At 52.2% G+C, this 24,070-nt stretch overlaps 1 protein-coding gene across 8 annotated transcripts in view; it reads right to left on the bottom strand.

Annotated features, from left to right (window-relative positions):
• RFX2 (regulatory factor X2) overlaps positions 1-24,070 on the bottom strand; it is a 123,341-nt gene that overhangs the window by 17,382 nt on the left and 81,889 nt on the right. For 6 of the 8 annotated variants that reach the window (XM_017867005.1, XM_017867010.1, XM_017867003.1 and 3 more), the window contains 3 exons: positions 17,611-17,685; positions 4,435-4,616; positions 2,184-2,303 (listed from right to left, as the gene is read on the bottom strand). In XM_017867005.1, coding sequence (XP_017722494.1) covers positions 2,184-2,303; positions 4,435-4,616; positions 17,611-17,685 — 377 coding nt within the window. The remainder of the gene's footprint in view (positions 1-2,183; positions 2,304-4,434; positions 4,617-17,610; positions 17,686-24,070) is intronic. The other 2 variants (XM_017867009.1, XM_017867004.1) reach the window with 1 other exon arrangement.

Here is a 24,070-nt window from a genome sequence, read left to right as displayed (position 1 = left end):
AGATATATATTTCCCCCTAACATTTCTCTCTCAGAAAAAAAGTGAAATTCTTGGCCGGGCACAGGGGCTCATGCCTGTAATCCCAGCAATTTGGGAGGCCGAGGCGGGTGGATCACCTGAGGTCGGGAGTTCGAGACCAGCCTGACCAACATGGAGAAACCCCATCTCTACTAAAAATACAAAATTAGCTGGGCGTAGTGGCACTTGCCTGTAATCCCAGTGACTCAGGAGGCTGAGGCAGGAGAATCGCTTGAACCCGGGAGGCGGAGGTTGCGGTGAGCCGAGATTGCACCACTACACTCCAGCCTGGGCAACAAAAGTAAAAGTCAGTCTCAAAAAAAAAAAAAAGGGGGGAGGGGAGGAATTCTTTGCTTGAATCACAAACATCTTATTATTGGTGCAATCCCAGAAGTTCTGAGACTTTCATTTTGAGCCAGACAGTGGTGGCAGCCTGTGCAGGCAGCGCTGAGAAACACTCAAGGAAGGCTTTCCAGGTGCTGGGCTCCTGGAAGTCCGGTGTGTGGTAGGGAGGGGGCTGGCCTGAGCCGGACCATCTCTGGGGAGCCTCCCTCCTCAAATACAAAGCGGGGCAAGGCCTACAGGGAGGTGGGAGGCCATGCCGGCGAGGTGTGTGTAAACCACCTGGCTCAGGGCAGGCTGTGGGCATCACACAGACACAGGCTCAGGCTGTGGCTTCCAAATGCAAATGGCATCAGCCTGTCCCCCTGAAATGTGTGTCGCTGCTCCTAAAATGACACATTGCCTGGAGCACAGGTTCACAGGTGTTTGCCAGGGGCCCAATCTGAACAACAGCAGCGAGCTCCAGAGTCCGTGTCTGCAGACAATGAGGTACAGAAGGAATGCTCGGGAAACTCTCTCCTGGAACCTCCAACTCCTGGGAGTGGCTGTGTGGTCAGGAGTCACCGGCTGACTCAGAGCAGCTGGAATGGGTTTTTGAGATACACACATACATGGGTGGCTCTGTGCAGAGAGCCCCACACCAGGTGTGAAGGTGCCACATGGGGCTATTGCAATGCGGCCCCTGCTCTCAGGGTGGGCACTTGTGAAGGCACACTAGGAGGCAGCAATATTTGAATGTGCCCTAAACCAGGGGCCAGCAAACTATGGCCTGGAGGCCATTTCTGCTACTTGTTTTTATAAATAAAGTTTTATTGGCACACAGCCACACCCATCATCTTCATGCTGCCTGTGGCTGTTTTCAGGATGCAGCCAAATTGAACAATCATGACAGAGACTGTCTGGCCTGCAAGGCTAAGATATTTGCTGTCCAGCTCTTTACAGGAAAGGTTTGCTGAGCCCTGCCTTAGAAGATGAGAAAGTTTGTGATGGTTGGAGAAGAGGATATTCCAGAAAATGACCAGGGCTTTCCAGCCACTGGATCCAAAGGTCAAGAAGTCATGACTTGAGCACATCTGCTGCTTTCTCCTGGCTTCTTGGGTTATTTGCAGAGTACTCTCTCTCTTTACTTCCTAAGTTTTACAAATTAAGGGTCTGTGATTCCAACTATAAGACACTGGGTAAGGGGGAAAACTGTGGATGGTAAAGGATTAGCAGTTGCCACAGACGGGGGCATGGAGGGAAAGCTGGGTAGGCAAAATGTGGCAGATTTTTAGGGCTGTGAAAGGACTCTGTGTGACACTGTGATGGGGGGCACATGTCATTATAGGTTTGTCCAAACTGTAGAATGCAACACCAAGAGTGAGCCCTGATGTCGACTGTGGACTCTGGGGGGTGATGCTGGCTCCATGGAGGGTCATGAGTTGTAACCAATGCACCGCTGTGTGGGGGAGGCGGATGGTGGTGGGGGAGGCGGATGGTGGGAGAGGCGGCGGGGAGCGGCGCTGGGGGTGTAGAAGAACTCTCTGTACTTTCTACTCAATTTTGCTGTGAACCTAGAATGACTCTAAAAAATGAAGTCTGTTAAAAACAGTTTTAAATGGTCTAAACAAAAGTCTGAAAACAGTTAGCTGGAGGAGGTTGCATCCCAGCCTCCTGTGTCTCCTGCTAGACTCACCTCATTCTCAGCGGAGGGGGATACCTTGGCTTTCCCAGGATGCTGGAGACTAGGGAGTTATGATGAGTTCATTTCATGTTGGAGAAACACCTCTCCCTCCGTGCTCCAGGGGAAAGCCAGCCCCGCCCAGCTCGGCCCGGGCACGCACCTGGGCTTCTGATGCATGGGCTGCTGCCGCATGGCCATGTACTGCGTGTCCTCCTGCAGCCGGTTCAGCGGAGAGTCTGGCTTCAGACGAATCCCATAGTAATGGTACTTCGAGTTGCCCCTGGAAACCAAACATCCCAGGGTCAGCTCCCTTTGCCGACGTCCTGAACAACAAGATAGGCTGGGATTCTTTTTCTTTCTTACTTCTTCTTCTTTTTTTTTTTTTTCTGAGACAGAATCTCACTCTGTCGCCCAGGCTGGAGTGCAGGGGTGCCATCTGAGCTCACTGCAATCTCTGCCTCCTGGGTTTAAGAGATTCGCCTGCCTCAGCCTCCCGAGTAGCTGGGATGACAGGTGTGGGCCATAATGCCTAGCTAATTTTTGTATTTTTAGTGGAGACAGGGTTTCGCCATGTTGGCCAGGCTGGTCTCAAACTCCTGGGCTCAAGCGATCCTCCCACCTTGGCCTCTCAAAGTGCGGGGATTACAGGCGTGAGCCACCGCGCCTGGCCTCTTCTCTCTCTTTTTTTTTAGAGACAGGGTCTCACTCTGTCACCTGGGCTGGAGTGTAGTGGTGCAATCACCACTCACTGTAGCCTTGACCTCCTGAGCTCAAGTGGCCCTCCTGCCGCAGCCTCTGAGTAGCTGGGATTGCTGGCGTGAGCCGCCACACTCGGAAGGTAGGTACTCGTTTTTGGCCTTTCACTTTGGCCTCTCTGGTTCAGCATTTCCTGAACTGCATGAGGAATGTGATGAAGGAATTCTGCACCTAATACCGTTGTCATGGAGAGTCCTCTCTCACAGGCTAGTATAATACAGGCTCGGACAAGTCCTGTGTGGAGAACACCAGGTCAGCTTTGCTGAGCTCCACATGGCCTATCTCTATTATTATTACCATTATTATTATTAACAACTCTTCCCTATCCCTTTCAGTCATCTAGTAACACATTTTGGAAAAAGGCACAGTTTGGGAACCATTACATTAGTTTATTACAGGAGAATGATGATCAGAGGGTTTTAAACAATTGAGCTCAGAAAACAGCTCAGAGTCCTTACAGGAGAGAAGCACTAACCCACAGACATGGCTGTGGAGATACCAGCTCACAGGATGCCATTTCTCCAGAGCTGGCAACAAGGACACGCAGGAAGCACCTGGGTCCTTTCTTTTTATTTCTTTTTCTTTTATTACTATATTTTTGAGACAGCGCCTTACTCTGTTGCCCAGGCTGGAGTGCAGTAGTGTGATCTCGGCTCACTGCAACCTCCCAGGTTCAAGAAATGCTCCAGCCTCGGCTGGGTGCGGTGGCTCACGCCTGCAATCCCAGCACTTTGGGAGGCCGAGGCGGGTGGATCACGAGGTCAGGAGATCGAGACCATCCTGGCTAACACGGTGAAACCCCGTCTCTACTAAAAATGCAAAAAACTAGCCGGGCGTGGTGGCGGGCGCCTGTGGTCCCACCTACTCGGGAGGCTGAGGCAGGAGAATCAGCTGAACCCAGGAGGTGGAGGCTGCAGGGAGCCGAGGTGATGCCACTGTACTCCAGCCTGGGCAACAGAGCAAGACTCTGTCTCAAAAACAAAAAAACCAGTAAATGGTAAATCCAGCTTTGCTGGATAAACCAGAGGCTACATTTTGTTTGTCTGTTTGTTTGTTTGACACAGGGTCTTGCTCTGTTGCCCAGGTTGGAGTGCAGTGGTGCAACTGTGGCTCACCACAGCCTCAACCTCCTGGGCTCAAGTGCTTCTCCCCTCTCAGCTTCCCAAATAGGTGAAATTACAGGTGTGCAAATAGGTGTGCACCACTATGCCTGGCTAATTTTTAATGTTTTTGTAGAGATGAGGTCTTGCTATGTTGCCCAGGCTGGTCTTGAACTCCTAGTCTCAAGTGATCCTCTTGCCTCGGCCTCCCAAACTGTGGCGATTTCAGGCGTGCACCATGACACCTGGCCCAGAGGCTGCTCTAAACAAACAAACAAACAAACAAACAAACAAATGTATTGTTTGGGAAATTTCAAAAGGAGAGAGAAAACCAGAGTGACCTCCATGTCCCATCACCAGCTTCTAAAGCCAATGCCGCGGGCTACGCCTGGCCACAGCCAAGGCTGCCGCCAACTGAAAGTACCTGCAAGCACTCCAGGGGTGGCTGCAAATCAGGACACCTGGACAGGAGGCAGAAGCCTGGCATTTTCCCAAAAGCTCCATTTCTTGGGAAAGGAAGAGGAAGGACAGGTGGGCTGGGGGTCGTCTACCCACCTGGTGCCCAGCCGCCGTGTCCTCAGCCCCATAAACACAGAACGGATCAGCTTCCCGAAGGAGGCGGCATTCACCGGGTCCAGCTTGTGCTCCTGGCAGTGCCGAAGGTAGTGGTTGTAAAGAGAACTTCGGGGGAGACTCACACCTTCCGCAGTTTCGTAATTATCCAACAGCCACTGGAGCTGCGGAAAGAAACCCATGCCTGCGTTTGTCAGAAGCCTGAGGAGCATTAACGTGCCAACGTGGACTCGTTCAGAGAATTCCTTGCGTTCCCTGTATTACCAAACGGGATGAGGAAATCCATCTTTTCTTTCTTTTTGAGGCAGAGTCTTGCTCTGTCGCCCAGGCTGGAGTGCAGTGGTGCAGTCTCGGCTCCCTGCAGCCTCCGCCTCCCGGGTTCAAGCGATTCTCCTGCCTCAGCCTCCCAAGTAGCTGGGATTACAGGCACCCACCACCACGCCCGGCTAATTTTTTGTATTTTTAGTAGAGATGGGGTTTCACCATGTTGCCCAGGCTGGTCTCAAACGCCTGACCTCAGGTGATCGGCCTGTCTCAGCCTCCCAAGGTGCTGGGATTATAGGCGTGAGCCACCGTGCCCAGCTGGAAATCCATCTTTGTGGTCTCTGATTTGAATTCTCTAAGCAGATTAATGAATAGCTCATTTTCTTTCATTTATTGATTCTTCCATGTTTAGCCTGGTTTTCCGTTTCCTGGACTTAATTTGTAAAAATCTGGGTGTGATCAAGAACTACTAGGTTCCGTCTTCAGTCACTTAAATGCCCACACACACCACGCAGGGTTTAAACACCAAATAGCTCCTCAACATACAGGAATGGAGAGAAATTCTGATGCTAAACAGGAAGATTGAAGAAGACTTGGGGGACCGCACAGCCCCGGGTTCTGTAGTAAGCAGTGAGCTAACATGTACTGAGATCCCTCATTGAGGGAGGTGCAAATGGAAATTCAATAAAATACACAAATGCTTATATGCACGGTTTTGTGTCCGAGTCAAAAGGCAGGACATAGCTACTTGGGAGGCGGAGGCGGGAGGATTGCTTGAGCCCAGGAGGTGGAGGCTGCAGCGAGCTAAGGTCGCGCCACTGTACTCCAGCCTGAGTGACAGAGCGAGACTTTGTCTCTTTCAAAAAACAAAACAAAAAGATGGGCTAAATGAGTCTAGAGCCAAGGACTATGCCTCGAGAGGTTAACATCCAGTTAGAAGGGCAAGAACTGTCCACATGAAGAGCTCAGTCCCCACACTGGGCTTCGACGCAAAGGTGTCCCACCCACCAACTGATGTCCTGAGCCAAGTGCCTTAAAGGCTGCGGCTTAATTCTGGTTTCCACCTCTCCCTCTGCTATCGTCTGTCCCCTGATCCAGAGAGGTTTGCTATGTGAATACAAAAGGCTTCCCTGATGCCTGCCATTTTGGAGAAAGACAGGAATTTCACGCATGGAAGCGAGGCCAGAGTCCAGATCCCACGTCAAGGGCAAGGGCGTCGGGGGAAACCGGCTGTCCCTACCTGGTCCACTTTGTGTGAGGCTGTCGGCTGCTTTGTCTAGGCTTAGCCCTGCTTCCAGAGCTTTGAAGGGCTCCTGTTGCCTGGGCCCTTCAGAGTGGGCAGTGCTGGGTCCTCAGCCCTCCCCCACCGGGCATGTTGGGTGCCTGCACAGCCCTTGGCCTGGGAAGCCCTTGTCCCTGTGCCCCACACACCCCACAAGACACAAAGCCGGCCTGTCCCCTGGAAATATCTGTCCCCTCACCACAGCACCCTCCCCCACACCGTCACGTTTGCTGTCTGTTTGCCCCCACTCCCCCACACTCAGCATTGCAAGCTGGGGAGGAAGTAAGCGTGCATCTCCTTTTTATTATTTATTTATTTATTGAAATGGAGTCTCACTCTTGTCACCCAGGCTGGAGTGCACTGGCGCAATCTTGGCTCACTGCAACCTCCACCTTCCAGCTTCAAGCGATTCTCCTGCCTCAGCCTCCTGAGTAGCTGGCATTATAGACATAAGCTGCCACGCCTGGCTTATGTTTTTTGTATTTTTAGTAGAGATGAGATTTTGCCATGTTGGCCTCAAATTCCTGACCTCAGATGGTCCACCTGTCTTGGCCTCCCAAAGTGCTGGGATTACAGGCGTGAGCCACCGCACCCGGCCTTCATCTCCTTTTTATGAAAGAGTGCTATGGGGTGGTTCTGACCAGCCCTGCACCAACAACCAGCACCTTGGGACCCCTCTTATCTCATCTAAGACCCACCTGATCCAGTGTGTCCCGGCCCCTCCTGCCCTAACAGGGACTGACCCAGGGTCACAGTGGAGTGAGGACCTGCCCTGGGTTCTGGAATGTTTCACAGGATGACAAACAGGTCAAAGGTTGAGGTGAAGGGGTGTGTGGGGCCTGAGCGTGGTGGTCTCGTAAGCCGAATCGCAGGTGCGCTGTGGGGCTGAGTCCGTTTTAGAAAGGGGGAGGGTGGCTGGAGTTCAGGGTAGAGATTGGGACCAGATGTGTTACCCTGGAACCAAAGAGCTGAGGACAAAACCTCCAGAGGGGTGGGAAGAGTCACCTGGCAGGGGCACTGCCCATGCGGGTGTTGAGGATGAAGAGGAGCAAAGCCTAAGTCTTGAAGTGCGGGTCCAACCTCACGTGCTGCCTCTAGGGCAAGCCAGGAGGGCTTCAGACCTCCTGACCACAAGCTCCCCTCCAGCTCTGCTCCTGCAGGTAAGTCCTGTGGCCAAACATCCCTCCTTACCAAGGGTACAGGGGTGGTTCCTGCTGCAACCCCTGAGCTTGGATTCCGGCTTCCTGGCAGCCCCTGAATCACTCAAGTAGCCTATCACCTCCTCCGCGGCACCAGAGGCCCCTCGACCTCTTTCTACCACAAAGTCTGCCTCCTGCCACCTGCAGGGCCCTGTGTGAAGTGCAGTGTCCGCCCCTGGCCATGAGTGCAGGTGATGGATCAGCGGTTGCCAATTTCATCTGTCCAGCGTCGGGTGCCATGTGCTCGGCTGTGCCCATCACCGCAGGGAGGGACCCCTGCTCTCTTGTCCTTTGAATAAGGGAGAATTAAAACAAAGGACCCTGAGAAGGGCCCCGGAGTGGAGACTTCATCTCTTCCTCACTTGCCTCTTTGGGAAAAGGCCATCAGAGTTTTCACTTTCCATCGAGTCATTCACACCCTTCATCTTCCAACTTTCTGGACTGGACTTTTTCCGATACAATGGAGGCAGTGTTACTTTTTCTCTTTTTTCTCCTCCAAAGTCCGGCTCTGGCAGAGTGCTTGGACACTTAAGAGTCTTCCTCATATTTAATGCTATGAATACTATGAACCACAACCCTGGTGTTGAAGTTAGTGTATGAGCGTATATATATGTATATACTTTTTTTTTTTAAGAGATAGGGATATATATACATTTTTAGAGACAGGGTCTTGCCCTGTCACCCCAGGCTGGAGCACAGTGGTGCAATCATAGCTCACTGCAGCCTCCAACTCCCAGGCTCAAGTAATCCGCCTGCCTCAGCTTCCGGAAGTGTTGGGATGACAGTCAGGAGCTGCAGTGTGGGCCTGAAGCTTTTCTTCACAGTGCCTTCACTGTCCGGATTTGTCATGTGTGCTTGTCGCCTGTTCCCTGGAGCGCGTGGAGAAGGAGCCAGGTGTGCACATTCGCCTGTTCCCCTGAGCGCATTCCTCCTGAGGGAGGAGAAGGAGCCAGGTGTGCACATTCGCCTGTTCCTCGGAGCGTGCTCTTCCTGAGGGTGGAGAAGGAGCCAGGTGTGCACATTCGCCTGTTCCCCTGACCGCGCTCCTCCTGAGGGAGGAGAAGGAGCCAGGTGTGCACATTCGCCTGTTCCCCGGAGTGCACTCTTCCTGAGGGTGGAGATGGAGCCAGCTTTGCCCATGTGGGCATCCGCAGGACCCTGGAGATGTCTCAAGCCTGGCAGCAGAGAAAGACTGTCCGAGGAGGTAGGTGGGGAGCAAACAGAGTGTGTCTGGGTGAAGAAGCCAGAGGCTTCCCTTGGTCATTCTGAGGCTGGGGCCACAGATGCCACTTCTTAGATTGTCCTCAACGGGCAGCAGGAGCCAGGGCCAGTGGCCCCACAGCTCAAGGAGACAAATGATGATGCAGATTTTCAGGCTAAAAGTGTGAGGCCAGATTTTGTGGGTGGTGAGTTGGAAGGAGCACTGGACTAGGAGTCCTGAGAGGTTAGAGTCTAAGACTCCATCCACCAGGAGGACATACTGGCTCACACATAAAGTTTTGGAACAGATGATCCTTCTGCTGTTTACCCCCGACCCCCCATGCTATTTAAGAGTAGAATCGGCCGGGCGCGGTGGCGCAAGCCTGTAATCCCAGCACTTTGGGAGGCCGAGATGGGCGGATCATGAGGTCAGGAGATCGAGACCATCCTGGCTAACATGGTGAAACCCCGTCTCTACTAGAAAATACAAAAAAACTAGCTGGGCGAGGTGGCGGGCGCCTGTAGTCCCAGTTACTCGGGAGGCTGAGGCAGGAGAATGGCGTAAACCTGGGAGGCAGAGCTTGCAGTGAGCCGAGATTGCGCCACTATACTCCAGCCTGGGCGACAGAGCGAGACTCCGTCTCAAAAAAAAAAAAAAAAAAAAAAAGAAAATCCTTTGCTTGAGTAATTATGTTGACATTGACACTAAAAGGATGCATAGTTGTCTTGACAACAAGTCCTTCTTGCTCAACATCAAGAAGCCACAGAGAAGACTGATGTGGCTGGAAGAGTCAGGTCCATTTCCTCCCCCTTCTGCATCGGCGAACTTCCCAGAGGGGAACTGGGTTAGAACTGAAGTGTGATGGGCTTGCAGACTCTGTTCAGGGTCTACGCCTCACCAGCAGGCTGGGAGCCACCTAGGCACAGGGCCTTCCCATCCCTCAGGGCTGGAACCCACACCTGGCGGCGCATCAGACCGGGGCGAGCGTCACAGGTTGGTTCCGTGAAACCGACCACAAGGGTTCGGCTGCTCCAACCACACCTCGCCCACCTCCCCTGCTCTTGAGGGCTCGGGTACCTTCATGCCAGGAAAGGCCGTAGCTGGACAGAGTCACCTTTCCAGTTTGGGCATGTTCTGCAGTCTGCTTTGTCTGCTGATATTTGCGCTCTTTCTGTGTCAATATCAAACACAAATAAGCAGAATGCTTTCCAAGGAAATGTACAGTGTATCCACATTTGCTGCAATCTGTCAGGACGGCACACTTTTGATGAAATGGATCAAATCCTTCCTTTTAAGGAATAAAAATCCCGAAATGCCAGTGCCTCCCTCTCCCTGGCCCCCCAACAAAGGCCTGTGGTTCTGGGCTCTTTGCAGGCACAGCCCCTGTGGACAGATATCCTCACCTGCAGGTGGGAAGGCAGGGATCATGCCCACCTACCCAGCCCCCTTTATCTCCTAAGATACTTGTTTCTATTCCTGGGGGCAAATTTGCCTGACACTGGCTCCTGGTGGTGAGTCAGAGTCTTGCGGGGCCATACACTAGCTGCTTGGGCAGCTATTCCGACCGTCCACGTGTATCTGTGTTGACATAATCCGACTTGGAACACCCACCTTTTCACCTGTCCCACCAATATTTACGAGAGCTGACTCTATGCCACTACTTGTTCCAGGTGTAGGGATGCAACAGCGAATAAAAGACAAAAACCCCTGTCCTCTGGGAGTGTCCGTTCTTGTCTGGCAGAGACCCACAATAAAGAAGGCAAATGAACTGAATGAGGGCCGGTGCTGAGTGTTATGAGAGAAACTCACCTGGGAAAGGGGACGGGGGTTGCCGCCACAGAGGGACTGGAGGGATGACGCAATAGTAAATTGAGGTGGGGTGACGTGTCAGGCAGGGCTCACTGAGAAAGTGCCCGCTGAGTGAAGACTCGAAGGAGGTGACAGGGAGCCTGGGGAAGACAGCTTCAGGCAGAGGGCCCCACAGTGCAAAGGCCCTGGGGCAGGTCCAAGCATGGTGCATTGGAGAAGGCCCATGTGGCTGGAGGAGGCCAGTGTGGCTGGAGCAGAGTGAGGAGTGGGAGACAGCTGGTCCTGCTGGGCCCTGTGAGCCATTTTGACAACACTGGGTTCTACTTGGAGGGCCAAGGGGAGCCCTGGAGGCTTCCAAGCAGAGCAGTGCGGTGATCTGACCTGGGTTTTAGCAGGCTCACTCTGGCGGCTGCTGCGAGAAGGGGATGGAGGCTGGGTAGGGGTGGGCACCGACGGCTGGCTAGGAGGTGGCCGAAAGAATCCACAGGGACAGTGGCAGCTGGGGAAGTAGTAGAGGTGGAGGAGGTGGGGGGTTCCATCTGGTTCTGGATCTTTCTTGAAGGTGAGGTTGAAGACCATCTCGGGGTGGGCATGAGAGGAGCAGGGAGGTGAGAATGCAGTGGGGTTGGGGGCTGAGCGCCTGGAAGATCGGCTGCCCCTGCCTGAGATGGGACCGTGGGCGGGAGGCGCAGGGGTTGTGGGAGGCACAGGGGTTGTTGAGGGTGGAGGCCATGCACTGAGCTAAGATGCTAACCCAAGGCGGGCAGGAATACCGAGGGAAAACGGCGGCACTTCTGGACAGAGGCCCCTTCTGAGGAGCTGCCGGCTCTAGCAACCCTACTGTGGCCTGCAGGACAGCACGGCCATGGCGCCAGGCTACACAGGTCACCAGCTGAAGGCTAAATGACCTTTGACAATGTGTGTTTCTTGATTTCAAAGGAAGAAGTCACATAACCCTAATATGACTCTTCCACACCCAGCTCTCTCCCGCAGGCTGCGTGAGTGATACGTTTATTTTAGTAGACAGCGCCATCTCGTGGTGACAGAGACTCGGTGAACCTGCTGCGGGGTCCGGGTCGGCTGGTAGCCTGAAGGCAGCCCAGTGCCCCCGGGGACTGAGGCTGCCTCTTCTGCTCATGGTGGCGGCCTGCCACACCCAGTCGGGTGAAGACATATTTCATCCCCAGCCCCAGCTCCGTCCCCTTCCCTCTGGAAAGGCTAATCCCCATTTTCACGGCACCATATCCTGCTCTTTCCCAGTTTGGACACTGCTGGGGGCCTCCTCCTCCCTGGGGGTTTCCACGCCAAGCTGACCATCAGCTGACTGGAAGGTTCTTCCAACGTGCACACCTCCAGGCCCTGCAGACGGCCTGGGTCCAAGCCCCTAGAGGGGAGGCCTGGGAAGCTCCTGTGGACCAGGCTCCCAGCATCTGAATACCCGCTCCCTCCTGAGACAGCGCAGAGGAGGGAACCAGCGCCTTGGAACGCGGGGCCAGCTCCACTCAGAAATGTCTATGGGTGGGCTCCCTGGGTGGATTTTCCCACCTTCTGCCCTCGAATGCTAAGCTCCCTGGAGTGACTTTTTCCTCCTTTTTCACTCCCTATGTTCGGCACTGACCTGGCCAGAACCCTGCACACGGTAGACGGCCGGCTGACGTCACCAGTTGGCAGCTGGCAAGAGGCACACAGGCCCTGCCGCTGGGGAGACCCTCCCTGGGGCTGTCCGAGAAGGGAGGTCTGGGAGGCCACTCAGTCCCAGCCACAGGCAGCCGCGGGGACAGCCGCTGCGAGGGCGCGTCGCCCCGTCCACCAGCAGATCACGTGTTTTAACTCCTCCCTCTCTGGCTCTCACATTTGCCAAAGCAAGATCTAGGTTTGTTCTACTCGTGTGTGTGGTGCACTCTTTAGAAAGATCTTATTTTACTTCCTTGGTTTCAAGTCACCAAGCCCCAAATCTTACTGATCACAGCTCAGGATGGAAGGAAACAACTCAACAGCGAATCATCAGTGAGAAAAAGAAACGTGAGATTTTACCTGCTGGAAAAGCCAGCTCAGGAATGTGAGTCTGTGGGGAAGTGGCCTGAGAAAGTCTGCCTTTCGGATGAAGTGTTAGAAAGCAGGAAGGATCCCAGCAGCCAGAGACAAGCGGTTCATGCATTTTCCCATAGACATTTTTTCTTTTTTTGAGACGGAGTCTCGCTATGTCTCCCAGGCTGGAGTGCAGTGGTGCAATCTCAGCTCACTGCAACCTCCGCCTCCTGGGTTCAAGCTATCCTCCTTTCTCAGCCTCCGGAGTAGCTGGGACTATAGGCATGTGCCACCTCGCCTGGCTAATATTTGTATTTTTGGTAGAGACGGGGTTTCGCCACGTTGATCAGGCTGGTCTTGAACTCCTGACCTCAAGTGGTCCGCCCGCCTTGGCCTCCCAAAGTGCTGGGATCACAGGCGTGAGCCACCGCGCCCAGCCCATTTTCCCACAGACATTTTAACTCTCCTGTGGACACGCTGACTGCCCAGGCTCTGCACCCCCATCCTGCCTGGATCACGCAGCCCTCTTGCCCAGGGCTGAGACCCTGGGCCCGCATGAGTTTGTGTTCAGGTTGAAGATGGCCTGATCCTTGCTGAATGGGGAATGTCTTTCTGCACACTTTCCCATATGTATGTGCTCTGAGTTTAAGACTCGGGGCTGGGGAGATCCTCTTTCCAAGCACGTGGGGAAGACTCCCTTCTCCCTGAGTTCATCTACAGGAAGGACGTCATCTAGCAGTGACACATAACAGGATGACCATGTCCTACGCAGCCTGGAGGGGGCGGGGCACTGAGCAGGGGTCCGGCATGGTGTTTGTTTTGTTTTGTCTTTTTTGCTTCAAGACAATCGGCAGAAGGAGATATTTCTGCCATTTCTTCTAGTGATCAGCCCCCTGAGGCAGAGGGCAGAGGGCAGAGGCCTCGCCAGGGGCTGCGGTGAGCAGGTGACCACACCTGTGCCTAACCCAGAAGCCCAGGTTTCCAGACTGTCCTATGTCACTTTCCACCCCCAGAATCACTCACTGACTTTTGAGTAACACCTCATTTTACACATCGGCCAGCACAGAAGTCAGGATGGGATCACAGCGAGGACGGGAGTCAGGATGGGATCACAGTGAGGACGGGACTCAGGATGGAGTCACAGCGAGGACGGGAGTCGGGAAGGGATCACAGCAAGGACGGGAGTCAGGATGGGGTCACAGCGAGGATGGGAGTCAGGATGGGATCACAGCGAGGACGGGAGTCAGGATGGGGTCACAGCGAGGACGGGAGTCAGGATGGGGTCACAGCGAGGACGGGAGTCAGGATGGGGTCACAGCGAGGACGGGAGTCAGGATGGGGTCACAGCGAGGACGGGAGTCAGGATGGGGTCACAGCGAGGACGGGAGTCAGGATGGGGTCACAGCGAGGACGGGAGTCAGGATGGGGTCACAGCGAGGACGGGAGTCAGGATGGGGTCACAGCGAGGACGGGAGTCAGGATGGGGTCACAGCGAGGACGGGAGTCAGGATGGGGTCACAGCGAGGACGGGAGTCAGGATGGGGTCACAGCGAGGACGGGAGTCAGGATGGGGTCACAGCGAGGACGGGAGTCAGGATGGGGTCACAGCGAGGACGGGAGTCAGGATGGGGTCACAGCGAGGACGGGAGTCAGGATGGGGTCACAGCGAGGACGGGAGTCAGGATGGGGTCACAGCGAGGACGGGAGTCAGGATGGGGTCACAGCGAGGACGGGAGTCAGGATGGGGTCACAGCGAGGACGGGAGTCAGGATGGGGTCACAGCGAGGACGGGAGTCAGGATGGGGTCACAGCGAGGACGGGAGTCAGGATGGGGTCACAGCGAGGACGGGAGTCAGGATGGGGTCACAGCGAGGACGGGAGTCAGGATGGGGTCACAGCGAGGACGGGAGTCAGGATGGGGTCACAGCGAGGACGGGAGTCAGGATGGGGTCACAGCGAGGACGGGAGTCAGGATGGGGTCACAGCGAGGACGGGAGTCAGGATGGGGTCACAGCGAGGACGGGAGTCAGGATGGGGTCACAGCGAGGACGGGAGTCAGGATGGGGTCACAGCGAGGACGGGAGTCAGGATGGGGTCACAGCGAGGACGGGAGTCAGGATGGGGTCACAGCGAGGACGGGAGTCAGGATGGGGTCACAGCGAGGACGGGAGTCAGGATGGGGTCACAGCGAGGACGGGAGTCAGGATGGGGTCACAGCGAGGACGGGAGTCAGGATGGGGTCACAGCGAGGACGGGAGTCAGGATGGGGTCACAGCGAGGACGGGAGTCAGGATGGGGTCACAGCGAGGACGGGAGTCAGGATGGGGTCACAGCGAGGACGGGAGTCAGGATGGGGTCACAGCGAGGACGGGAGTCAGGATGGGGTCACAGCGAGGACGGGAGTCAGGATGGGGTCACAGCGAGGACGGGAGTCAGGATGGGGTCACAGCGAGGACGGGAGTCAGGATGGGGTCACAGCGAGGACGGGAGTCAGGATGGGGTCACAGCGAGGACGGGAGTCAGGATGGGGTCACAGCGAGGACGGGAGTCAGGATGGGGTCACAGCGAGGACGGGAGTCAGGATGGGGTCACAGCGAGGACGGGAGTCAGGATGGGGTCACAGCGAGGACGGGAGTCAGGATGGGGTCACAGCGAGGACGGGAGTCAGGATGGGGTCACAGCGAGGACGGGAGTCAGGATGGGGTCACAGCGAGGACGGGAGTCAGGATGGGGTCACAGCGAGGACGGGAGTCAGGATGGGGTCACAGCGAGGACGGGAGTCAGGATGGGGTCACAGCGAGGACGGGAGTCAGGATGGGGTCACAGCGAGGACGGGAGTCAGGATGGGGTCACAGCGAGGACGGGAGTCAGGATGGGGTCACAGCGAGGACGGGAGTCAGGATGGGGTCACAGCGAGGACGGGAGTCAGGATGGGGTCACAGCGAGGACGGGAGTCAGGATGGGGTCACAGCGAGGACGGGAGTCAGGATGGGGTCACAGCGAGGACGGGAGTCAGGATGGGGTCACAGCGAGGACGGGAGTCAGGATGGGGTCACAGCGAGGACGGGAGTCAGGATGGGGTCACAGCGAGGACGGGAGTCAGGATGGGGTCACAGCGAGGACGGGAGTCAGGGTGGGGTCACAGCGAGGACGGGAGTCAGGGTGGGGTCACAGCGAGGACGGGAGTCAGGGTGGGGTCACAGCGAGGACGGGAGTCAGGGTGGGGTCACAGCGAGGACGGGAGTCAGGGTGGGGTCACAGCGAGGACGGGAGTCAGGGTGGGGTCACAGCGAGGACGGGAGTCAGGGTGGGGTCACAGCGAGGACGGGAGTCAGGGTGGGGTCACAGCGAGGACGGGAGTCAGGGTGGGGTCACAGCGAGGACGGGAGTCAGGGTGGGGTCACAGCGAGGACGGGAGTCAGGGTGGGGTCACAGCGAGGACGGGAGTCAGGGTGGGGTCACAGCGAGGACGGGAGTCAGGGTGGGGTCACAGCGAGGACGGGAGTCAGGGTGGGGTCACAGCGAGGACGGGAGTCAGGGTGGGGTCACAGCGAGGACGGGAGTCAGGGTGGGGTCACAGCGAGGACGGGAGTCAGGGTGGGGTCACAGCGAGGACGGGAGTCAGGGTGGGGTCACAGCGAGGACGGGAGTCAGGGTGGGGTCACAGCGAGGACGGGAGTCAGGGTGGGGTCACAGCGAGGACGGGAGTCAGGGTGGGGTCACAGCGAGGACGGGAGTCAGGGTGGGGTCACAGCGAGGACGGGAGTCAGGGTGGGGTCACAGCGAGGACGGGAGTCAGGGTGGGGTCACAGCGAGGACGGGAGTCAGGGTGGGGTCACAGCGAGGACGGGAGTCAGGGTGGGGTCACAGCGAGGACGGGAGTCAGGATGGGGTCACAGTGAGGACGGGGGTCCACTGAAGGGAACTTCTTCTCTGATGTCTGAATTCTCAAGAGAACATCAGATCCCAGTTGAAGTGCTGGAGAGCAACGGCTAGAAGGACATTCTGACTTCAATGGCTCGTCCCAGGTTTAAGATGCCAAACACATGTCCAGCTATGTGCAAAGCTGAATCGAGAGCGTTTGGGGAGAAGTGAAAGCGATGAGTCTGAGGGGGCCAGAGCTTTCCTTCTCTATTGTTCCTGGAAATAAAGACGGAGCCGGCCACATTCCCCAGTCCCACCCTGCTACGGTCCTCTGCAGAGCTGAGATGCCCCCAACCTCCCGTCATGGGGCCTGTGATCAGAGACAAGGGGAGGAGAAAAATCCTAGACACTAAAATCTGTACGAATTAGCTGCTTTATGCTTCTCTCAAATTACTGTTTCTTTCCCAGAGAGAACTCCAGGGAAATTAGCTAAGAGTCTAAGGCGTTCCCGACCCTCTGTCGTTTTCTCTCTTTGTTGTTGCTGTTGCTGATTTTTGCATTGTTTTTATTTTTCATATTTAACTGTACTGCTTATCACCTGCCAGGTATTGTTGAAAGTATTTTACGTACATTAAATAATTTACTCCCCATGACAGCCCGAGGAGGTAGGTGTTGTTATTATCTACCTTTTACAAATAAAGAATCTGTTTTCATTTCTCCTTCATTGTTGAAGGGTATTTTTTGCTGGATGTAGGATGCTAGATTGGCTTCCCCCTCAACCACCTTTCACAAAGGGCACTTTAAAGGGGTCATTTTGTTGTCTTTGTTTTTTTTTTTTTGTTTGTTTTGTTTTTTTAGACGGAGTCTCACTCTGTCGCCCAGGCTGGAGTGCAGTAGCACGATCTCGGCTCACTGCAAACTCTGCCTCCCGGGTTCACACCATTCTCCTGCCTCAGCCTCCCAAGTAGCTAGGACTACAAGCGTCTGCCACCATGCCCAGCTAAATTTTTGTATTTTCAGTAGAGACGGAGTTTCACCGTGTTGGCCAGGATGGTCTCGATCTCCTGACCTCGTGATCCACCTGCCTCGGCCTCCCAAAGCACTGGGATTACAGGCATGAGCCACCACACCCGGCATTTTTTTTTTTTTTTGAGATGGAGTCTCACTCTGTCCCCCAGGCTGGAGTGCAGTGGTGCAATCTTAGCTCACTGCAACCTCCGCCTCCCGGGTTCAAGCAATTCTCCTGCCTCAGCCTCCCAAGTAGCCGGGATTATAGGCGCCTACCATCACGCCCAGCTAATTTTTGTATTTTTAGTAGAGACGGGGTTTCACCATGTTGGCCAGGCTGGTCTCGAACTCCTGACCTCAAGTGATCCACCCGCCTCTGCCTCCCAAAGTGCTGGAATTACAGGTGTTAGCCACCGCGCCCGGTTGCCTTTGTTTGTTTTAAAAATGTCTATGCAGGTTACAAGCAGAGCAGGGACAGGTTGCCAGGTCAGACACACACTTACATGGCTGTTGAGTAAACCGCTTTTGTGTGATGTGATTCCTTCGCTTTTTTGGAGGTTTTCAATCGCCATTTCAAGCTAAAGAAAATGTGTGCAGAAACAAAACAAAACAAAATGAAAAAAAAAAAAAAAGGAAATCAGATGGTTAGCATCAGCCAAGATTTGTTTTTATTAATATCCAAATAATGATTCGAGCTCCTACAAAATAAAAAGGAGGCTCCACGCAGGCAGGGCGGTGGGGTGAGTTAAACTGTGCGTGAAAGCTGAGGCAGGGAGTATTGCTTCGCACACGTAGATAAGCCCAAGAGCCTGTCTTACAGAAGCAGCAGCAATCATGTGGTAAAAACTTGCTACTGAATTTTAACCCGGCCTATGTGTGTGCACATCATAACATTAATATGCAGCTGCTGCATCCATTCCAGTGTCCACCAAGCCAGCATCATAGTCACCTGCTCCTCTCCCCACGCCACATCGATGGGGAACCAGAAAGAAAGCAAGGACAGATGGCAGCCTTGACTCCCCAGCCAGGCTGTCTTGTTGCAAAGCCCAGGGTCTCCCCGCTGCTGGAGGCTCTGGGAAAATACCAACGAGGCCAAAGACTCAGACCCTGCCACCAGGAGGCCATAGGATCCAGGGCCACTGGACACTTTCTGGAGAATTATTTATCCAGTGGGAGCTGTGTGAAGAAGGTTTTTGGAAAAGAGAAAAGAGTTTTGGAAGAAAGAGTTGGGGAGCTAACGGTAGAACTTCCTGGAGGAAGGATTCCTGAGTTGGATCCTGAAGGACCTGATGGAGGTGGGGAGGGAGGTGGGTGGCAGGTCCATGCAAAGGAGGAGGCACCCAGCTGTGCGTGGCCGCCAAGGCATTCCCACACATTTGGTCTGTCCTAGACTTGCACACGGAAAACGGCGATGTAAAATCTGCTGTAGCCCACCCCGACGACCAGAGGACTGAAGTGGAAGGAAATGAACCTGAAGTACATGCTTCCTTTTCTAAAACACCCAGGGAGGCCAAAGACTTGACACTTCTGCAAAGAGCAGGTTGAGTGTGTATTTCAGAGAGCAGGCTCGCGGAGCTGAGTTCAAGAGCGAGAGGCTAACTGCTTCTCCCACGGCCTCTGACCACTGTGGTTCTGCCTCCTCTCACTAGCGACCCTTGCTTCAAGCCAAGGAGGACATCAGGGTCACCTTTAAGAAGTGCAGAAGGTACAGTGGAGGACCAGGGGAAAGTAGGATGGTGAGACCTCCCCCACCCATCAGCCTCAGGGCGCAGGCGATGAGAAGGCAGTCGCCACCTCTGTGATAGAAAGAAAAAAGACACATGCCACCCTCATGTCTTGGGGCCATTCTGATTTGCAGCTTGGGCAGGCACGTGAGTACTGCCCGGTGGCACCTTCCCTGTGGGACACCGCTGACCTATGGGTGCTGGGAGAGCAGAGTGCATGACCTCTGGAAGTCTGCCCTAATCTCAGGGGGCCTTGTCCAGGGCCCAGCAGACTGGGAAGGAGAAGAAAACACTGTCTCTCCAACATAGTGGGTCTCAATCATTTGGTCTATTAAAAAACACACTATTACAAAATTTTGAGATTTCGCTGCCTCCCCTGAAAAAGAGCATTTTTTTTTTTTTTTCCTTGAGACAGACTCTTGCTCTGTTTCCCAGGCTGGAGTGCAATGATGTGATCTCGGCTCACTGCCACCTCTGCCTCCCAGGCTCAAGTGATTCTCATGCCTCAGCTTCCCAAGTAGCTGGGGTTACAGGTGTGTGCCACCACACCCAGCTAATTTTTGTATTTTTTGGCAGACGTGGGGTTTCTCTATGTTGGCCAAGCTGGTCTTGAACTCCTGCCTCAACTGAACCGCCCGCCTCGGCCTCCCAAAGTTCTGAGATTACAGGTATGAGCGACCACACACCGCCTGCTTTTGTTTTTAAAAGTTAAATCTATTATTTCCCTTATTAGAAATCAAAATAGGTAATTTGTTAAAAGATGTATTAATTCATTAAAAAATAATAAACCCATTATAGGTTAACACTTAAAGAATAGGTACACTTTCCAAATTAAAAAAAAAAAAAAACAAAATGAGAAAAGCGGAATGATTCTACATCTTCACAAATCTGTAGAGCGTGTGACTTACAGAAGACAGCTCTGCACATCTGCTTCTGGATCTCCATCTATTATTGTATACTGTTTTAGTTGAAGTACATTGAAAAAACTTGGCCTCACACAGATATATACTTGGAAAAGGAGCACTGTTTTAATAGCCTTTTCAGATAATTGTGGATATTTTTACTTGATACTATAGCAACACTTGACAACTGGTAATTTCTTTTTTCTTTTTTTTTTTTTTGAGACGGAGTCTCGCTCTGTCGCCCAGGCTGGAGTGCAGTGGCGCGATCTCGGCTCACTGCAAGCTCCGCCTCCCGGGTTCACTCCATTCTCCTGCCTCAGCCTCCTGAGTAGCTGGGACTACAGGCGCTTGCCACCGCATCCGGCTAATTTTTTTGTATTTTTAGTAGAGACGGGGTTTCACCGTGGTTTCGATCTCCTGACCTTGTGATCCGCCCGCCTCGGCCTCCCAAAGTGCTGGGATTACAGGCGTGAGCCACCGCGCCCCGCCTACAACTGGTAATTTCTTAAAGGTTAGCTGCAATGTGGAATCTGAAACCATATCAACGAGCTTTTCATACTCAGTAACATTAAAATCCATTAATCTTGAGCTGACATCCATGACAATGACAGAGTAAGGAACTCCAAAACCCATCCCTTCACAAAAGCAGTGAAAAAATGGGCAAACATCGTCAGAATCAACTTTATCAGAACTCTGGAAATGAATTAAAAGATTATGGCAAACAGGTGAAACCTTAATCAAGAAAAAAAAAAAAAGATGAAACTTGGCATTTAAGGAAATCTCCATCAAATCACTAGTTGACCACTAAGGTAACCGAACAGAGATTTTGGCCGGGTGTGGGGGCTCACACCTGTAATCCCAGCACTTCGGGAGGCTGAGGCACGTGGATTGCTTGAGGCCAGGAGTTCAAGACCAGCCTGGCTAACATGGTGAAACTCTGTCTCTACTAAAAAATATGAAGAAAAATTAGGTGGGTGTGGTGGCACACGCCTGTAATCCCAGCTACTGGGGAGGCTGAGGCAGGAGGATCGCTTGAACCCAGGAAGTAGAGACTGCAGTGAGCCAAGATCACACCACTGCACTCCAGCCTGGGCAACAAAGTGAGACTGTCTAAAAAAAAAAAAAAGCAGAGTTTACAAAATTAGTTCAGAAAGGTCATGAAACAATCAACAACACCTATAAGCAGCAACAGCAAACCGTGGGGAGAACAGAAGAATCCGATATTCAGAGTCACCATGTTATACTATTCAAAATATCCACTTTTCCACAAAAATTATGAGGCACGCAAGAAAACAAGAAAGTATAGCCCATATATAGAAATAAATAAATAGGACCGTCCCTGAGAAAATCTAGCCTTTGGACTTATGAAACAAACAGTTTAAATCAACTATATAAAATATACTTAAAGAGTTAAAGGAAATCATGTACAAAGAACTCTAAAAAACCATGACAGGTGGGGCGCGGTGGCTCACACCTGTAATCCCAGCACTTTGGGAGGGTGAGTTGGGTGGATCACTTGAAGTCAGGAGTTCAGGGACCAGCCTGGCCAACATGGTGAAACCCTGTCTCTACTAAAAATACAAAAATTAGCTAGGCATGGTGTTAGGTGTCTGTAATTCCAGCTACTTGAAAGGCTGAGGCCTGAGAATTGCTTGAGCCCAGGAGGCAGGGTTTGTAGTGAGCTGAGATCACACCACTGCACTCCAACCTGGGTGACAGAGTGAGATTCCATATCAAAGCAGAAACAGAAACAAAAACGAAACAACAACAACAACCACAACAACCACCACATGAGAGTGGCGTTTCACCAGCAGAGAATATCAACAAGAAGACAGAAATTGTAAAAAGGAACCAAATAAAATTTCTGGAGTTTAAGTATAACAGCTGGAATGAACAATTCAACAGCAGATTTGAGCAGGCAGAAGAATCAGGGAACTTGAAGATAGGTCAATTGAGATTACCCAGTCTGAGGAGTGGAAAGAAAAAAGAAGAAAAATGAGCTGAGCCTAAGAAACTTGTGGGACACCACCAAGTTTACCAACAAACACGTAATAGGAGTCCCAGAAGGAGAGGAGAGGAGAGGGAGAAAGTGGTAAAGTGTATTTGAATAAGTAATGGCTGAAAACTTCTCACATTTGATGAAAGACATGAATCTACATACTCGAAAACCTCAACAAACTTTAAGTGGTATAAATGCAAAGAAATCCACACCAAAGACACATTATAATCGAACTGTTGAAAGGCAAAGACAAAGAGAGAATCCTAGAAGCAGTAAGAGAGAAGTGGCAGCACAAACAGAATCCAGAATATTGCGTAATGGCTGATTTCTCAACAGAAACCATGGAGGCCAGAGGGCAGTGAAATGACTTACTCAAAGTGCCAAAAAGTGGAAAAACCCAGAAGTCAATGAGCAGATGAATGGATAAACAAAATGTGGTCCATCCATACAATGGAATAGTATTTAGCCACAAAAAAATAAGGTTCTGACACATGCGACAACATGGATGAGCCTCATACAAAAGACTATATATTGTAAAATTCCTTTTACATAAAATATGTAGAATTGGCAAATCCCTAGAGACAGAAAGCAGATTAGTGGCTGTCAGGAGATGGAGGAAGGGACAATGGAGAGTGGCTTCTAATGGGGATGGGGTTTCCTTTCAGGGTGATGACAGTGTTCTGGAACTAGATAATGGTGGTGATTGCACGACACTGTGAATGTGTTAAACGCCACTGAATTGTCCACGTTAAAATGGTGAATTTTAAGTTACATACATTCTACCTCAATAAAAAATATACCTACAACTAATTTCAAAAAGTAATTTTAGTCTCCCTTGAAACTTGAATGAGTATTTCACTAACGGGTATGGTTTTGTAACATCATATATTGGTCACTTGGAAAATATGAGTTTACTGAGTTTGCAGATCTTCCAAACATTGCCACATTAAATAGTGTGAAGAAATCACATCCATTAATATCACCACCAACCTCATCAGAAAAGTCATCAACTTTTGGGAAGTTGTCAGGTTGCTGGTTGGCAGACACAACTCCAAAATTTTCATTTCTTTGTTTGAAAACTTGAATTTTATCACTGGCAACAAAAACGTGCCAGCTGTTTTTCTTAATATGTCAGGCTTTGTTCATTTTTAAAAACATGTCTGCCAAATACCTGAGTCTGAGTAATCATAGTTTGTCATTCTGTCAAGCAGAAACAGAGTTTTAGGAAAACAATGGCTAGTTCTGCCCACACATCAATCAAGCACACACAGGTTTTTCGGGGAGGTGGTCATTGTACTCTGGTGGACTTCCCATCTCATCACACACACAATACTAAAGAGATGTGTGCTCAAGAGTTGAAATTTAATAAAATTAGTATTTTTTACTGCTTCATCAAGGACATTCTTAAATGAAAACTAGTATTTCCCTTCTTTCTCCCCCATCCCCTCCTTTTTTTTTGAGATGGAGTCTCACTCTGTCGCCCAGGCTGGAGTGCAGTGGTGCGATCTCGGCTCACTGCAACCTTCACCACCCAGATTCAAGCGATTCTCCTGCCTCAGCCTCCTAGGCACCTGGGATTACAGGTGCCCACCACCATGCTCAGATCATTTTTGTATTTTTAGTAGAAGTGGGGTTTCACCATGTTGGCCAGGCTGGTCTTGAACTCCCGACCTCAAGTGATCCACCCACCTTGACCTCCCAAAGTGCTGGGGCTACAGGTGTGAGCCACTATACCCAGCCTCTTTCTCTCTTCTCTTAAAAACATTTTTTAGAATGTGAGCATGTGGTGGTGAAACACACAGTGACTTCTGGGACAGTTTGATGCCTCTGCGTTCTTTTTTTAAAAAGAGGTGGGGTCTCTCTCTGCTGCCCTGGCTGGAGTGCAGTGGCATGATCATAGCTCATTTCCTGGAGCTATAAGTGGCCACGCTGTGGGGAGGGAGAGGAGATCATTCCCAAAAACCCAAATGTGGAGACACAAGACAGAGAAAGACACTCCTAAACCTGCTGTAGTTAATTCACCCTCTGTTCTAAAACAGAACCTAGACATGTTACCATAGAAGGAGCTAATTAAAGTTAAAATGCTGACAACCCTTTGGGGTCTTTATAAAGAATGCAGATTGTTTTCATATTATTATTATTATTATTATTATTATTATTATTATTTGAGATGGAGTCTTGCTCTGTCACCAGGCTGGAGTGCAGTGGCACGATCTTGGCTCACTGCGACCCCTGCCTTCTGGGTTCAAGTGATTCCCCTGCCTCAGCCTTCTGGGCAGCTGGGACTACAGGTGCGTGCCACCATGCCCAGCTAATTTTTTTTTTTTTTTTTTTTTTT

The sequence above is a fragment of the Rhinopithecus bieti genome, unplaced genomic scaffold, assembly GCF_001698545.2.
Source record: "Rhinopithecus bieti isolate Rb0 unplaced genomic scaffold, ASM169854v2 scaffold_1853, whole genome shotgun sequence".
Taxonomy (NCBI): Eukaryota; Metazoa; Chordata; class Mammalia; order Primates; family Cercopithecidae; genus Rhinopithecus; species Rhinopithecus bieti.
Note: the sequence above shows the minus strand (reverse complement) of the source record. Positions and strands in the feature narration are given on the sequence as shown.